Below are 17,504 nucleotides of genomic sequence, written 5' to 3'. Positions count from 1 at the left end.
AAACCTCCTCCCCTCCCAGAGGGGTAGGGGACGGGGCTGTTTCTGCACTGCACCCTGCACCCAGTCTCGCACACTGGAAGAACAGGGGCTGGGAGCCGTGCAGGGAAAGCAGGCTGCTCCTCTCCTGCCGTTCCCTGCTGGAAGCGGTGTCTTGAGCGGGGCCGAGGGGCTGCCCCTGACGAGCGATGGGCCAGCACTGCGTTCCCAACCACAGAAACGATTTTATGAGGTTGCAGATGTTAATCGCGACTGCAAATGAAAAGCGAGGACCGGGTTTCTTTTAACTGTAGGATGAGTGTTTACTGCGGGATGTTAATTTGCTGGCGGGGAGGGGGGCAGAAGCGGCATAACCGTTTTCCCCACAACACGTCTGACTTAGTCAGAGCCTGTTACTGCTTCTGGCGACGAAGCTGGGCGTCAGCTGGCTCGGCTGCGCGGTGGGGGCTTGCCTTCGCAGGCACATCTTTGCCGGCAGGTTGCTGCCTTGTCCTCTCCAGTGCTTGCCCCAGATGTAGACTCGGAAACCAGCAAGCTTCCGTCCATCACGCTGCCATCAGAGGCTCTCATCCCACCGCACTTGAGGATTGCTGGCAAAAAATGGACAGCCTTGGCTCAATCTGCCCCGCGCTCGCCTGCTTGGGCTCGTCCGTTTGTATTCGAGGCTCAACACTGCACTATGGAGCACACTGCAGATCCACACCGCGCCGGTCTGCACATCCCCCTGTGTCCCACCTTGCCTCTCACCAAGGGAAGCTTCTCCAGGAGGCCCCAGGGCGTAAACGCAAAGGACGAAGCATGTATGAGCAGCAGCCCAGCTTCATCTGGACCTCACATGCACCTTCCAGCCATCCTCCATAGAAATGTCTCTGCTGCAGGTCAGCAAGATTCCCATAGGGAAGAGGGTTGGTGCCAGTGGTGTCTGTCCCCATGGGCAGATGTTGGAAGCAGCGAAGGACTTGACAGGGGCCAGCACCAGGGAGAAGCATATCTTCCAAATAACCACTAGAGGGAACAGACCAAGCCTCCAACCTCAGGAGAACTCATACCCAAGCACGAAGAAAGGCCCATGCTCCCTGAAACATGGAAATCAGGACCCAAAGACCTGGGAACAGGCAGCACCCCAGGGAAGCCTCTCACCTCCTGAAACTAAAGCCCCTGTCTAATGTCATAGAATCTTCATCTTCACGGTTGGAAAGGACCTTTGAGATCATCGAGTCCAACCAAACAACCTACAGTCTCTGCCACTAGAGCATGCCCCGAAGTGCCACATCTAGACTTCATCCTCTCTACTCGGTGAGAAGAGGCCCCGCAGGGGTCAGTTTCCCCCAGAACTCTTGGCCGCCTCAGTGAAGCTGTGGAACTGTTCTCCAGAAGGGAGTGGTTTTCTCCTGGGACCATTAAGAGCGCACAAGAGAGCTGGAGCAATATGTTTGGCCATGGGAAGTGTGAAGGAAGAAAGTGAAGATCTTTTCTTCCGGGGTAAATATGTAGAAAGCTAAAATGATAAGGATTCACACTGTAGCCACATTTTGGCAACCTTTGGGTTTCAGGAAGACTAACAAACAGGCACTCCTGGCCAGCCAGCCTTTCTGTCATAGGGATTTCTAAACCCCTGACCTAATCATCAGCCACCGCTGCAAACATTATAGAATGGCTTCCATGAAATAGGACAAATAAAGATCCAGCTGATGCGATGAACAATTTTATTTGTGTTTAAAGCAGAACACGAGAGCAAACCAGTGTCAGGAAACAGGCACCTCTTTTCAAAATAAAGCACTTCATATTCCTTCAGCGGTGATGCAGAGCGACCCAAGCACGTGCCAGGGAGCCAGGAGGGCTCTCGTGCCAGGGGAAGACCATCCAGGAATGACCTGGCTGAAGAACAACAACTCAGACGAACTGGGCACTTCACTTTCTGCCGAAAGGCACTGTGCATCCTGCACATCTCAGCAATCGCCCCGGGCTCTGCCCTGGGAATCATGCCCGGGGATTGCTTTGCACTGAAAACAACTCTGAAAACGTGCCATGTGTCTCTGTTCACTGCTCTGCCCCAACCAAACCCTCGCAACAAGGCAGAGCTTCCGTAGCTCATGTTAGCAGAAATCTAGACTCCAGCAATGAATGGGGACCCCCCGACCCAATTACCCTACACTCTTTCTTAACGGCTGCACTACAGGAGAGAGAGAAGAAGGGAGTCTTTCACGTGGCGCCTAGGCCAAGATATCGGAGGTGGAATCCCCAGAAGCAAAGTGGATGTCATGGGCAAGGCAAGGCCCATTGGGCTCCTTTCCAAAATCCACCAGGAAGTTCTTGTTCACCGTCAGGCCTCCCCTCTCAGTGTCCACATCAATCTGCAGCATGACAGAGCCTTCCCTGCGAGGGGACAAGAGCGCAGCCATTACAGACAAGCAAACCGTGGTGCTCTTCAAGAGATCCTGCCCTTCACCTCCTGTTCCTTTCTCCTTAACAGCTCGGCTTCCACAGGGAGAAGGGGGCAGGGGCCAGGTTCCAGGAAGGCCATACACCAGCGCTCACATTTTTTTCCTGAATTCTCAATGGATGTGAGCAAACTGCCAGGCACGGCGTGCCAGGCTGGCCGGAGCTTGCCTTTGTGTTGGAGGTCATCGTCTGCTCTGCTAAAGCAAAACATCTCTGCTAAATCAAAACATCCCCTTTCCTCCCAAATGTTCCTCACCTGACCACGTTGGGGTAGAACTGCTTGTCCCAGGTGCTGTAGAGGGAGTTGGTGACGTACAGCCTCTTGCCATCCAGGCTGAGCTGCAGTTTGCTGGGGCCGCCGTACACTCTCTTGCACTGGAGGCACAACAGACACCAGTCATGTTACCGCCTTCTTTCTTTCAGCAGCCACGAGCAAGCAGGGCCAGGGGAGCAGAGCAGAGCGGCGGCCTCCTCCCCAGCGCAGGCAAGGCACCAGATGCTGCGGGACACAGGCACCGCAGGGGAGACCGACCCCAGAAACCCTGGGCAGAGAATGGGCAGAGTAGAGGCAAAGTGCAAAGGACACCGGAGGGCCAAGAGGCCGCAGAACTCACCTTGATCACCAAGGGCTCCGGCTGGCACTTCAGCTCTTCGTCTCGGCACACAGTCACGGGTCCGCCTCTGAGGATACTGCCTCCCACAAACACCTGTAAGCGAGGCAGTGGGAGACGTGTTGCCCTCTCATCCCACCACCACCACATCCTGACGAGGAACCCAACAGTGCAAGCCCTTCTGCTCCTGCCTTACCTGTCCCACCAGCCGGGGCTTGCAGGTCTTGGAGAGCTCGTACTGGCGGATGTCTCCGTGCCACCAGTTGCAGAGATACAGGTACCTGTCATCCACTGAGATGACGAGGTCGACGGTGAAGGCTAGGGCACAGAAACCGAAAGCTCTAGAGAAGGCAGCATCAACAGCAAACCTGCCTCGCATCCAGCCCCAGCCCGCTCCTCTCCCTGCCATTCTTAGAATCATAGAATCATAGAATTGCTGAGGTTGGAAGGGACCTTTAAGATCATCAAGTCCAACCTTTAACCTACCCTGACAAAAGCCACTTCTAAACCATGTCCCTAAGTACCACATCTACCCTTTTTTTAAACACCTCCAGGGATGGTGAATCCGCCACCTCCCTGGGCAGCCTATTCCAATGTTTAATAACCCTTTCAGTGAAAAAATGTTTCCTAATATCCAATCTAAACCTCCCCTGACATAACTTGAACCCGTTTCCTCTCGTCCTATCACTTGTCACCAAGGAGAAGAGGTCAGCCCCCATCTCTCTACAACCTCCTTTCAGGTAGTTGTAGAGGGTGATGAGGTCTCCCCTCAGCCTCCTCTTCTCCAGGCTAAACAACCCCAGCTCCCTCAGTCGTTCTTCATAAAGTTTGTCCTCCAGACCCCTCACCAGCTTTGTAGCCCTTCTCTGGACACGCTCCAACACCTCAATGTCCTTCTTGTAGCGAGGGGCCCAAAACTGAACGCAGTACTCGAGGTGGGGCCTCACCAGTGCCGAGTACAGGGGGATGATCACTTCCCTAGTCCGGCTCACCACACTGTTCCTGATACAGGCTAGGATGCTGTTGGCCTTCTTGGCCACCTGGGCACACTGCTGGCTCATATTCAGCTGGCTGTCCACCAACACCCCCAGGTCCTTTTCTGCCGGGCAGCTTTCGAGCCACTCCGCCCCAATCCTGTAGCGCTGCATGGAGTTGTTGTGATCCAAGTGCAGGACATGGCACTTGGCCTTGTTGAACCTCATACCATTGGCCTCAGCCCATCGGTCCAGCCTGTCCAGATCCCTCTGCAGAGCCAACCTCCCCTCAAGCAGATCAACACGCCTGCCCAGTTTAGTGTCATTCTTGATGGCGTGCCTCCAGCACAGGAGACCTGCCCCAGTGCACGGGATCCAGCGTCTTCCTGGGGTGTGCACAGCCCTCCAGCCCCACAACAAGCCTTCCCCCGTCTTTACGCAGCGAGGCTTGGAGGGGCAGCCAGGGGGCTTGGCCAGGCTGCACAAAACAACGCTTGGGAGGAAAAAGGGAAATCCAGCTCAGGGCACACAAACCTGGCATCTTGGGCATAATCCATCCCGTCACGTCCTTGGCCGGTATCCGAATCACCTCTTCTACTGCCCAGTTGTCTCTCTGCACAAGAAACACAGGCACCGCGCCATGAGCGCTCCCCTGCCTGCTCAGGAAAGGGCTGGCTCTCCCCCGGCTCCTGACAGAATACTTGCCTCGCACTTGTAGAAGCGGTAGACGATGCCGCTCAGGGCACAGCTGACGTATCCCTCGGCAGCATCGGGGTTGTGCAGGAATTTCACACTCAGGGGCAGAGAGTCCTCCCCCAGGTCAAAGCACTGGATGAGGGAGCGGCAGGACAAGTTCCACACGTTCAGGCGGCGCCCATAGATCCCTGAGGAAAAGGAAAACCGAGTCAGCAGAAGTGGGGGGGGGCTACCCACGGACACTCATCCCTCCCCAAGATGCTCGCAGACGCGATAGCCATGGCTATCAGACTAGCCAGAAGCAGCCAAGAAACTGCAGCGATTTAGGGAGCTGTGGGAGAAGACAGGGACCAGCCGGTCTTAAGGACAGACGCTGCAGGTCCTGTAGCAGTGCCTGTAAAACGGGCCGTCTGGGGAGAAATCTGCCTGTCCCCTCGCCCTGCCCCCTCGACACCCTCCCATCGCCTCGGCCAGTTCTGGCTCAGCACCCGCATCTGTATTCCCTCACCTTTCTTCAAGTCGTTGGGACAAAATCCACGTCCTGCGCGTTTTGGGACTACTCCGGCAGAGCTGATCAGAACATTGTAGCGCGGCTGGTACCAGAAGTCATATCCACTTGGGGGGGTCTCACACTCGTTTTCCCAGTTCCCCTTCAGCTCAAAGGTCTCTCCATCCAGCACAATGAAGCCACCTGTGAGACAAAAGGGGATGCGTGACAAATCACATACTCCACTTCCAAACCGGTCAGTTTGTTCATGAAGTTTTTACAGGGCAAAGTACCTTTCGCATTGCCAGCCGCATCTCCCGTGTTGGCAATCAGAATATCGCCATTGGGCAGGCTGCGAGGTACGTTGAGGTATCCCTTGTTGCACTTCCAGAAGACATCCACTGGCTCAATCATCTGAAAAAGGTTGACACACCCACTTCAGCCTCCGGCTGCTCAGCGCATTTCACGCTCCCTGGCAGAGCCTGTGGCCACCCGAGACTTCGGAACATCTCTGACACTTGCAGGAGCTTTCTTTCCAAGAGCACACACTGGCCAGGGCCTGTCCCTCCTCGGAGAGGAGCACAGAAGCCTCTCAGATCCCCTCTGCACAGACAAGAACGCAGCAACGCCTCACTCCTAAGGGCTTGTCTGTCCACCACACCATTTCAGTGGGGGGAAGGTGTGGAGTTATTTGACTCCCCGAATGCAACAGGTACACAGAAAGGAACACAACGATGATGAGAGCCGCCTCTGGTCTGAAAAGGGGAGAGCCCAGAGGGAAACGTGACCCAGCTCTCTAAACTCAGGGTGGAAGAGAAGATGAAGAGAGAACCCTTCTTCCCTCTGTATTATTCCAGAAGCACCAGTTCCCAACTCCTTCCCAGAAACTTGACCTTGAATCACCTCAGCCATACCTTGCACAGCTTGGGAGCCCGGCACTGTGACCCCACATCCACCACGTAAATGCGGGAAGAAATCAAACAGGGAAGAATCAGCTTGTTCCTTTTCGTTGTGACATTGTCAAAGCAGGTGCAGCCAGCGCTCCACCCCGAGGAATGCAGCTCGTCTTTGAGGTTGGGCATGGGCAGGCGGTGGATCACCTAGGCAGTCAAGGGAGAGTTAGGGGTCGCGCAGGGAGGCAGCGAGAAATGGGGACCCCAATGCAACCGGAAACTTAGAGGTGATAACACCACTCCCTGCACCAAAGGAGATCTGTGGAAAGGTTAAAACTTAAATGTGACTGATCAATTCTAAGATGCAGAGGAGGTGTAGATAACCTGTCTTTGCAGCCTGCAGACAGGTAAATGCCGATGTCCCGTTTCGGATGACAGCAGGCAGGCTGTACAGCACACGACAGAACATCTCTGCCACTGCAGCACGACAGAACCATGCTGAACTCTGCACAAGTGCTGGATCCCCTACACCTCCTGCATCCCTAGAGACCATTCTCCACGCTGAGCAGATACTGAGAAGGTGATTCGGAACATGTGCTCAAAAGCTCACTAGCAGCACCAAGATGCTCGGGAAGTGAGTTGGGAAGTGAGTCGGAACCGACCTGTCCCCAAGACACAGCAATGGAGAAGATTCAACTAGAGCCAGGCATACGAAGGACAGCGGAAGACCATAAATGTCATGGATCTGACACATGGAGCCAGCAGCCAGTCACCAGCCCAACAAAAAGCCAAGACACAGGTACCTGGCAATAACATGGAGATCTGGGGTTGAGATCGATGGTGGCCAGGTAGTCAGGTTGGTCGATGCATGTTTCCCTGTAGGTACAGGTCACGTAGGCAACCTCCTCTCTAGGAGCTGGGTATAGAGAAAGCTTCTGTTAAAACATGCCATGAGCCAGCCAGAAAGGAAAAGAAAAGCTTCAACAGACTCTCAGATCAGACTGAACTCATTTTTCTGGATGCTACAACCTTCCTCCTTGCTCACTGGCAACTGCCCAACCCTGGTTCCACTACTGACCCAGAGGCAAGAGAACAACACAAGCAGGTATCCATATCAGTACAGTTTTCTCCCTTTCAGGTCATCTACCATTAGTTAATGGTGGTCTCCACTAACACGGAGCTCTTTCCCAAGTACCCCCATTCAAAAGACACTCAAGAGGACTTGCCTTTCACAACATCAGGGCAGGTGGGGTAGTCGTAGCACTGAACTTTGCATCTGTCTGTTTTGAGAAGAAAAGAAGAATAACGTAAGAAAGGTCCACGTCCCTAAAAGGTGCCTATTGAGAAAACTCTGTCCCACCCCATAGACCTTCTTCCCCCCAAATGGGGACCTCTGTGACCAGGATCTCCTGTTGTTATGGCACTGATACATCACAGAGCTTTGCTTCTCAAGGCAAAAAGACCCCCTGGAAGCAGATCGGTAGTGAGACAAGAGAAACCTCTGGTACCAGTGGGACCAAACGCCAAAGCTCAGTCCCAAATCTCTCCTCCCTGCAGCGCGGCAGAGGAACAAACCCACCAGTCCCCATGTGGGACTCCGTTTCAAGGCGGGATGTCTGCAGCCCCCGGGCAGCGGCTGGAGCCAGAGCCAGGATGGGGCTACAAGGCTTGGAGCTGCTGCGGGCTGCGGGGAGGCTGCAGCGCGGCTCTTACCCATGCTGAAGGCCGTCTGGGTCACTCTCCTCAAGAGCAGAGGTGCTGGAAGTGGAGCTGCAGCTCGCTGTCTGCCTTGCTGGGGTGGGTTGTGCTGTGCCAAGGCTGCTTCGAGGGGGCCTTATATACACGGCAAAGGGGTGGGGGGAGAAAGCAAACTGCCAAGGGAGGAGCCATCGCTCCTAAGCGTTTGGGAGGTGCCAGACCAGCGCTGTGGCTTGTTTCCGCCTTGCTAACCCCCAATCTCGAGGAAAGATCTGCTGCTCCATGCAGGTCTTTTCCTTCAACACAACCACCCGTATCTGATCCTGGGGCTCTGCTGGTTTCCAATGGACTTCTCCACGCTCTGGCGGCCTCCAGGTCCCAGACGAGACTCAGCTAATTAAAGCCATCCCCCATACCCACGTTGCTGCCGTACAAATGTGCAGCGGTTGCAAATTCCACGGCAGGGATGGGAGGTCCAGTGAGATAATCGGCCCCACCAGCGAAATGACAAGCTTTGAACATACGGAGGCCACCAAAGACACCTCTGAAATCTGGACCCTGACAGAAGGCACGTCTCGGTCTGAGGGCTGAGCTGAAGACACGGGCTCCCTGGCGTCAACTCCAAAAGCCAGGCCCAGGGGTGCCTCTGCCCATAAAGACTTTCTGAGCTCCTACGGACCGTCACCTGGGATGCAGCGCTCCGAGGGCAAAGGGGGCTCCGACAGCACTGGCATCAGAAGAGACTCGAGTGACTGCCCGCATCTCCCAAACAGCTAGAAAAGACGTCAGGCGAGAAATGGGTGCCTCAGGAAATACAATCTGTGCCCCTGTTGATGCAGCACCTGCACCGTCAAGAGATGCCTGCTGCCTCTCAGGTCCACATCTCCACATGGAAAGTCAGTCCAGCTGGGGAAAATAGGAACCTTTAGGATCCCGGGCAACTCAGCATAGTGAAACAGTGCCTGAGCTGCAGCTCCTTCCTCTCCCCACCAGTCTGGTCTATGAACACCCAAAGCCCCACGGCGTGCAGTAACGCTGCAAAGTGCCTGGCACCCGTGCTGTTCAATTACACGCAAACTAGACTAAACTGCCACGAAACACCCACAGGAACAGCAGAGATCTCCGTTAAAGGGAATGAGGTGTTGGACAGAAGAATTTCGGAAGAAGGATCCCCTCCTGAGATGACCATGAGCCTGGCTGCCAAACTAAAGCAGGAAGAAAACACCAAGCGCTGTGGAAGAGGAACAAGTACCATCTCTTGTGGAAGAACTCCTCAATCAGTGGGCAAATTACATGGGATAAGTAATTGCTCCATGTAGGAATGCAGAAACATCTGACAGTGCCATTAAAGCAGCCCTCAGGAGATCTCTATCAGAAGAGAGGACAGCTTGGCCCATCTCACTAGGCCTGTAATTAAGTGGCTTCCAGAACAGCACTTTAAGCATGTGACAGGCAGACACGGGACCAGCCAAACACTCGGTCTTTCTCTAAGCGAGGAGCATCAAACCGCTGCAACTGCAGGAACTCGTGATTTGTTTAGCAGAAATCCATCTCTGCAGTTTCAGTGCAAGGGGCAAAGGCAGCCAGGAGAGGGATCGTTACCCACCGCAGGTGGACACCTCCATGCCACCAGTCGATGTAGGGTTGTTACTGACAACCTGCGTCCCAGGTACATCAAGGTTCTCCGTAAGGCAAGGGGAAGGTGTTAAAATAAAATCATGGACGAAAGGGGAAAGCATACAAAGAAAGAGCTCAAAGCCTTATTTTATTGACTATGAAAGAAGTTGAGAACTTGGACAAGAGTCACCACACAGAAAGAAAAATCAGACATGTAACAGAGGCACTTCTGGATGGCTTTTCCACAGCATTAGAGCAGCCCGTTAACGGAGCACGGTATCCACGCCGGGCCTGAAGATCCCAACAGAGGAACCTTTCCTGGACATCAGAAAAACTAGGAAACATAAGGAGGAAAGGATGCGAGGGAGGCCAGAAGAAAGAGGCATCAAAGAGCACGTGGGCAGTTCAACTGCATCAGGCCAAACTGGATTGAGGCACTGGGCTCCACATTGGACTTCGGGGGTAAGTGTAATACCAGGTTTAATGTGTACAGGATGTCACTGTCTCCAAAGGGAAGGAGACTCGGTGAAACTGCATATCCATACTGGACAAAACAAAGAGGACAGCCCAACGCCACAAGACCCAGAGTGCTGAACGTCAGCTGTCTTTCCACTCTCGTGTCAAATGCTTCTGCTGCAGCTGTGTGAGGTGAAGGACGCAGTGATGCCTCCACGGGCTGTGCGCTGCTTTCTGAGCCTGGCAGGATATCGCTAGATTTCTTCTTCGGGATTAAGAACACTCACAGCCCTTTTACAGGAATTCTCGAAAGGAGATCGTTTCATAGACATGTGGTTCTGAACAGGACTTGCGGCACTGCTTTTGCAGGAGTTTGCACATCCCAGCCTTCCAACAGCACACTCTGACTGCAGAGGGATGTGGAAGTAGCTAGTACAACCTTTTCTGTAAGAGAGCACAGAGACTTTCAGTATTGCTTGCCTGGGACAGCTTTCAGCCTGGGTCTGCCTCTTGCAGCGCCTGCCGTCTGTCAGCGCCCTGGTTCATCACCCTGCGACCCACATGTGTTCACAGCATGCCATGAGTTTGGGGCCACACGTGCGCAAGTGGAAGTAAAGACTCTACCTCCATCTCCAATTCTCAGAGGCGAACCCTTTCATATCTCCTAAGGGCAGCAAGTGTGTCTTGGGGGCACAAAGAGATGCCAGTGCTGGGAACCAACCTGTCATCCGATCATCATATTCGGCAGATTTCAAGAGCTCAGACCTCAAGAAACAGAAGGAAGCCCCCAGTCCAGAAGCAGTTCCACAGTGGAGCTAGCTCTCCTCAGAGCAGCTCAAAACAGCCTTTGCCTCTCCTCTGCTTGACTGCCCAGACTCACCACTGCTCTCCCATGCCGCTCAGAGCTGGGCACAACAGTCCGTCTTTCTCCCAGCAAACCCAAGAGAGAGGTTCAGGCGTTGTCCCCGAGGCGCTGCCGTCCTTGTTTCCCGGCGGGCAGGAAGCACAGCCGGGCCCAGGGACGCAGGAGCAGCTCCTGCCCCGTCAGAGGCGATGTCAGGCACTCGGATGATGCCTCTTTGCACACTTCTGCTGTCACAGCGCACATCTCTCACTGCACCGTCTTCTTGCACCTGCACACCTGCTAATTAAAGAGTTCATTAGTCCTCCGCTCATTAACAAAGTTTGCTGGTCATCCTCTTTTTGGCTTTCCTTGGTGACGTCTTTGGCAGCCCTCACAAAACCAAGCTGTGGGCTGTAGAGTTTTCTAATTAAAACTGATAGGAGGAAGGATAAGAGCCGGCTCAGCAACACCACCAAGCGAGCCATGGTCAGCGGAGAACACAATCAGTGCCGTCTGCTCTCGGCCCAAGGAAAGCTCCCCGTGGCAGGCAGAGATGGAAGCCGCGACATGGAGACGCAATCAGGGGCTTCACTGCACAGCCCACACTGGGGTGGCAGCTACTCCCCTCCTCCCGACCATCTCTCCCAACCCTGATAGGAAAAAACAGGCTATAATTTTGATAATGGGCAGGACGAGGTGATGCAACCCACTGCAGGCTGGCACAGCACACTAAACGCGGCAGGAGAAGACCTTGCTTCACCAAGGACGCTACGTCTGCTCTGAACAGCCAAGCAAGAGCTCCCCGACTACAGGAGCAATCTCCAACCTTCCCCCAGTGCTCCAGGGGGACGTTCCCTCGCGTCCCACCTCACCCTGCCATTTAACCCTGCAGGTGCCCCAGGGTGTCTCAGTGTCGCTCATCCTCTCGCATTCTTAAATCCCTCTCTCCTACACTGCGTCCTGGCCTCCGTACTCCCTTTACAGCCTCCTGCCACCCCCAAACAGGGCAGCAAGGTGCTGAGCACCAGCAGAGTTTGGAAAGCCTGGAGTCAGTGCCAGTGTCCCAGCAAAAAAAAGCCAGGGGAGGTAGGTTGTCCTAGACCTTCCCAGGCTCCCCATCTCCCAAGGCTTTCATTCTGTTACGGTCTATTCCCTTCTTCAGGAGCAGAAGGAAAACCACACCATTCAACCCTTGTGTCAAAACAGGCACAATTTATCACCTCAAACAGCGGGGGCAAGGCTTGGAGGTTAATTTACAAGCTGTCGATGTGGTACGGGAAGCTTAACAAAGTTTACTGTTAACTTCTTCAAGATGTAGCTTAGGAGAGTGCTGGGTTGGAGCCCCCACAGCTCTGCACAGAGTGTTTACTGCCTCATGGTCCCGACCTGCAGGGAGGCTGAGTACAAGCAGCTGCCAGTGGGGTTTTGATGAAGTTCTGAAGCAGAGCTTTGCCGACAAATTCAAATTCATGGAGTGAGCCCCAATTCCTCTTTGTCACTCCTACCCGAACTGCTGTGGGGCCTGGCATTTCAGCCACAGGCCCCACGGAATCATTGCCGACGTGTGCACGAAGGGGTCCCAACTCCCCCATCAGCAGTGAACAGGAAACAGAGAGGAAAAGGGGGATGATTTTTGGAAGCTGGCAGACTCATACACACGCTCACCAGAAACCTTCTGGGGGGTGAGGACAAATGCACGGCAACTAAGAAATGTGAAATTGCACTGCTGATAGGAAGGAAGGTGAGAACGGGAGGTCACCTCACTGGCACTTGTCTGTGAGCTGCAGGTAGAGACCAACGGAGGAACTGTTCTTCCTCAATCAGCTCAACGGAGTAAGACACAGCTTCTACAGTACAGACTAAAACCGCGGTGATTCGAGTTGCGGACAAAGTCTCTGCTGAAAACAGTCACTTTATGTCCTCTAACTACTACGTCTGAGGACAGAGAAAGGAATCTGGGCTCTTCCTTGCATTGCTACACCTTGACAGCAGATGTGCGGTCTCCAGGAGAGAAGCTGCTATCATGAGCACGCAAAGCCGGTTGAGTGCCTTCCAAAATGCACCAACCTCCTCTGAAAAAGAAGCAGAAAGATGGTACTACGGACAAAGGAACTGTATCCTAATATAGGTGTCTCACACATTTTACTATTCTTTCTGTATCTAAGCTAAGATCTCCTTTTTAATGACTTGCATTTTAAGTGACTGCTGATGATTCCTAGTTCCATATTTGCCTACACAAGCATTGAGGGGTAATCCAAAACTCCTCTTCCTTGTATCTTGTTCCAAAAGCTCCAGATCCCATCTCCTTCCCAGAGGCATGTTACCTCAGGAATAGCGTACACAGCTCGAGAGCTCACAAGTTCATTCTATCCACCACACAAAAATCAGGAAAAAATTAAACTCCAAAGGTTCAGCTTGTTCCTTTTCCTTGATGACACACGTACAAAAGATGCGATGCCTCCATTCCACCCTAAAGTGGTGACGCTCATCTTTCAGGTTGGGCATGGACAGGCAGTGGATCACTCAGCCAAAGGCAGAATTATTCCACTCCGGGAGACAGGGAGAAAAGGGGACTTTATTGCACTTAAGCCTTGCTGCACTGGGACTGCCTCTAGGCGTTGAGTGAGGGCAATGCCGTTTGCTGCTTCTGTTTGGTAGCACATCTCTGGCTGAGACGTGCGGAGAGCTCAAAGCTGACGTCCTACCTTCTTTTAGGAACTGGATTACACACCCCATGCTAATGAACACTTTAAGACAAGTGCATTACTAGCTATCTAAATAAATAAGAGAGCTGGAGATGTTCCTTTTGAAGCCAGAGATAGGATGCTTCCAGTGCCCTCAACACTGGATTCAAAAGTTCATGATGCTTTGAAGCATTTTAGGCAAACAGCCCTCAGGATGGAATAAATCAGAAGATAATTTTTCTGGGTGTCGCTCATCTGATCTATTTGAAATGGCCAACTTGAATGGCTTGGAACATACTCCCTGGATGCCATTTTCCCTCTTGATGGGCATAAAGGCAATGCAGGCAACTACGCACGGGTCCACCTCCAGAGCCTCCTGCTCTAAGGATGGGCCAGACAGATCCTGCCACAGACACACTGGTTTATAGAATACTCTTTGTAAGAGCAGACTAATCTGTTCAAAGACACAGGGTTTGAGAAGATAAACGGGATTTGCAGCCTCATAAAGGAGATCAAATCTGATTTCGCATATACGATGAGAAGCGGTAGATAGTAGAGTGCGCAACACAACAGCGCGGGTGCTACAGGGCACGCTGCGCTCTGCCAAAGCTGCTGCATGCCCTACGTGGCTGAGCCATTGGGCTCCGTGAGCCAGGCTCAGGAGACACGGCTCCCAGCATAAGCCACAGAGAAGCTGTAGGCGCAGGCGAACACAGAGCGAAACCAGCTGAGCTCACCTCCTGCCAGGGCAGAGGGGAAACCAAAAGGGCAGAAGGACGGTGAGATTCCTGGCAGACAATCTCCCCGCCAGCTGCGGATCCCCCGGGGAGCAGCAAGAAGTCGATGGCAGGCGGCACAGCTCATGGCACATAGGTGGTGGCAAGACACAAATGGCTCCAGCGCAGAAGGGCCTACCAAAGGCACGTGAAACAGAAAGAGCGCTCAAAACTCTGCGCAAAGCGAAGGTCCACCACCCTGGACCTCTTGACCACTTCACTGAGCGGAGACAAACCAAATGCACAGGGCTACTGGCCTCACACCTGGTACACGCACTGCCCTTCAGCACATCTGGCCAGAGGCACGGCAGCGGTGGGATCACCCCTCCCCGCTACAGCCCACAGCTACAACCGGACAAACCCCTCCAAAACCCACATCCTTAGGTGGTGATTTCAGACGCCGTGTAATGAGGAGTGACTTCAGGCTGCCACTGAAGGGCCCTGCCAGGGGCAGCCACAGGCAGATGGACGGTGAGTCACGTTCTTGGCAGCGCCGTTTTCCGACGGATCAGATCCTTCAGCCGCCTCCTCCCACCGCGCAATCGCTCCATCTGACACCAGAGGAGTGGCAGCACCACGCAGCTGGGGAGGACGGACGGGCAGGACCTGCTTCTTCTCCTCTTTCCTGCCTCTGCCTCAAGACGGGCACTAGCAGCGTTCCTCAAAAGTCCCTACGAGCACGGCACATCAGACGCCACGCTTACAACAACTGGAATCAAGAATGGTTGACCTTCCCCCCCTGACGGAGGTGGAAATACAAACCAGGAATATGTACACTAAGCAGTTTATCTGAACATTTCAGGTCCCCATCCAAGGACTCATTTACCCTTCTCCATATGAGTTTCTGGTCAGTCTCTATTCATCCTACGGTGAATGCAAAGGCAGAATATGTGTCAGTGGATTGTTCATCTGTTACAGAAGAGAATATTTTTATCTGTGGTAAAACAACCTAATCAATCCCCTTTTCCACACTCTGCAATATCCATGATTCCTCTGCAAAATACTCTTTAAGAAACAGCCGCAAAGTTACATTTGCATCCTCATCTCCCTGGCAACATCCCTTAAAGAAGAAAAAAAAAAAGGCCACATTCACACTCAGTGCAAGTTCCCCATATTCAGCCCAGCTTCCTAACACTGAAATGAGCAAATGCTATAAAAACACAGCGAAGAGCATTCAGGAGGGTTAGGAGATCTCAATATTAATCTGCTGCACCCTGCAGACTAGAGGCGAGGAGATGAAACGTGTGGGTCTTCTGCTGCTAAGAGCTGAATATAGACTGGGGTTGTTTCTTGCCTCTGCTCCTATCTGGAACGAGAGGGAAAACTGAAGGTTCATCCAAGACCCGGGGCAGAACGGAGCACTCACGATGGCTGCACCACCACCAGGATTTTTCAGGACATTAGTTTCCAGTCCTGCATCTGCAAGACCCATCTTAACTTGGTGCATCAATGCGTAGCGCAGCCTAAGGATGCCCTCAGCTACTCATGAAATGCCATCCTCCCTCCGAGCTTGTGCCCCAGAAAAAAAGGACTTTTGGGGAGCTGTTGGAAGCTGCGAAGGACTTGACAGGTGCTGGCACCAGGGAGAAGCATATCTTCGAAACAAACACTAGAGGGAACAGAAGCAGCATCCAACCTCAGCCCCCCCAATTCACCACCTCCCCAGGTATGAGGCACATTCACACCACGGCAGGTGCCCCGAGTTCCACATTCCTCAGGACAACTCATGCCCAAGGACGAGGAAAGGCCCACACTCCCTGAAACACGGAAATCAGGACCCAAAGACCTGGGAACAGGCCTTGGAGGGGGTGGAAAAGTTTGCTCGTACCAGCAGAAATATGTCCACATCCATCCCACTTGGGCAGAGCACAGCCTGGGGGTGGAAGGAGGAGCTGGGTCACCTCTGCTGCGTTGCTCTTGATCTTCAGGGTCCAGCTGCAGCTCAAAGTGCGGGCTGAGTCCTCGCCTCGCTGTACGACCACTGCAAGGCAGAGAGGGTGGTCAGTCAATAGCATGAGGGACAGCAGCTTCTCTGACCAACCCCACAGACACGGCCATTAGGTGAGGGAGTTCTTCCCTGCATTCGTGTGGATGGTGCCTGGCCCCATCACAAGGAGGGGTTTCCAGGGTGAACTCAGCACAGCCACCTCCAGCCGTCTGGATGTGCGCTGGCACGGGGATGTCTGCTGGCCAGGCTCCCTCCAGCCAGCAGAGAGGAGGAGGCACCTCTCCTGAGACATGCGCTTTGTAGGGTCTGAAGGTAGGTGAGATAAGGCTCATTCCAAAGCCACCGCAATGGCAGGGACATCCCCTGAGAAGGCCCTCAAACAAGGCAGCGCTGGAGGATCAGAACAGGGTGTCACGCTCAAGCGATCGTGATGCTGAACAGCAGCACCCCAGGGTGCACAAGAGAGCGGCAGTGATACGGTTGGCCATGAGAAGTGTGAAGGAATAAACGAAGTTGTATTCTTCCAAGGTAAACACATAAAAGGTGGAAACTTAGAAGGATCCTCTTTATATCCTAATTTTTGCAGCCTCCAAACTAATTGTGGTTTTGGCCACAAATTGTACCCTTGTGAAGCCGCTCAAGGCAAATGGGACTAATGGGAAGATGTGTGGGTGCGCAGCAGGGTTCTGGAGGGCAGTGGTTGCTGTCCTGTGCGGTGCGAGCGGGATTTGACATCCTCCCCAGCACACACTAAACAGGAGGATGATCTACAACTCCAGTGACTACATCTTGCTTGTGTGAAAAACTCAGAGTGAAAGAGGACAGTCTGTCAAGAATCTTGAAGGGCCTAAGGTCATTTTGCCAACGTCAAGTAGAGTGTAGGCAGAGGACTTTGGGTGAAAATCCCTAATTTTGCTCTGCCTTGACTGTGTTACAACTACGCTGGTCCATGTGAACTGGTCCAATGAACTCATCAAGCTGAAACCAACATTCCCACCAGCAGCAAGCCAGCCACTGAGCAAACACACGGGGCTGCGCCGGAGTGTCTACGCTCAACATGCTCTTTCAATCCTTCACAGATGTTAAAGTAAGCCCTACTAGAACCAAACGGTTGGTCTGACGAGCCCTACATTGCTTTGACAAGGTACGCTCATTTTGGGGCAGAAAAAGAACACACGGTTGCCAAGTTTCCCTATAAAACATGGGCCTGCAAGAATGCACACACAGAAAAAAAAAAACAAGCAAAGACAATTTCTGCCAGAAACTTCCAGGAAGACTAAGAAACCCTCTTGCACAATCAGTGTCCTGTCTTAAGGGATTCCAAAACCCTGATCTTATCATTAACCGCTGCTGGTATTTGTTTACTCTTGAAATAAATCTG

General features: G+C 53.1%; 1 protein-coding gene across 3 annotated transcripts; it reads right to left on the bottom strand.

Annotated features, from left to right (window-relative positions):
- Nucleotides 1-1,697: 1,697 nt before the first annotated feature.
- LOC128900843 (methanethiol oxidase-like) lies at nt 1,698-14,925 on the bottom strand. Of its 3 annotated transcripts, none has more exons than XM_054182404.1 (12): nt 14,137-14,925; nt 7,327-7,380; nt 6,904-7,016; nt 6,122-6,307; nt 5,501-5,621; nt 5,229-5,411; nt 4,726-4,908; nt 4,559-4,633; nt 3,247-3,368; nt 3,054-3,146; nt 2,696-2,814; nt 1,698-2,373 (listed from the first exon to the last, which is right to left on the bottom strand). In XM_054182404.1, exons 1-12 carry the CDS (start codon nt 14,261-14,263, stop codon nt 2,211-2,213), a joined length of 1,539 nt encoding a protein of 512 aa, XP_054038379.1. In that variant the 5' UTR covers nt 14,264-14,925; the 3' UTR covers nt 1,698-2,210. The 3 variants fall into 3 exon arrangements, with proteins under 3 accessions (XP_054038379.1, XP_054038380.1, XP_054038381.1); XM_054182405.1 differs by lacking the exon at nt 14,137-14,925 and adding an exon at nt 7,814-12,814; XM_054182406.1 differs by lacking the exon at nt 6,122-6,307.
- Nucleotides 14,926-17,504: the final 2,579 nt, after the last annotated feature.

Source organism: Rissa tridactyla, chromosome 23 (genome assembly GCF_028500815.1).
Source record: "Rissa tridactyla isolate bRisTri1 chromosome 23, bRisTri1.patW.cur.20221130, whole genome shotgun sequence".
Classification (NCBI taxonomy): domain Eukaryota; kingdom Metazoa; phylum Chordata; class Aves; order Charadriiformes; family Laridae; genus Rissa; species Rissa tridactyla.
This window is presented reverse-complemented; position numbering and strand designations above follow the sequence as displayed.

Coding starts and splice junctions, on each gene's coding strand:
- LOC128900843 (XM_054182404.1), bottom strand. CDS start 14,263: ATGAGCTGTGCCGCCTGCCATCGACTTCTTGCTGCTCCCCGGGGGATC. Junction 7,381..14,136: donor CCCCTCTGCCCTGGCAGGAG/GTGAGCTCAGCT, acceptor TTCTCAAAACAG/ACAGATGCAAAGTTCAGTGC. Junction 4,634..4,725: donor CTTCTACAAGTGCGAGGCAA/GTATTCTGTCAG, acceptor TTGTGCAGAGAG/ACAACTGGGCAGTAGAAGAG.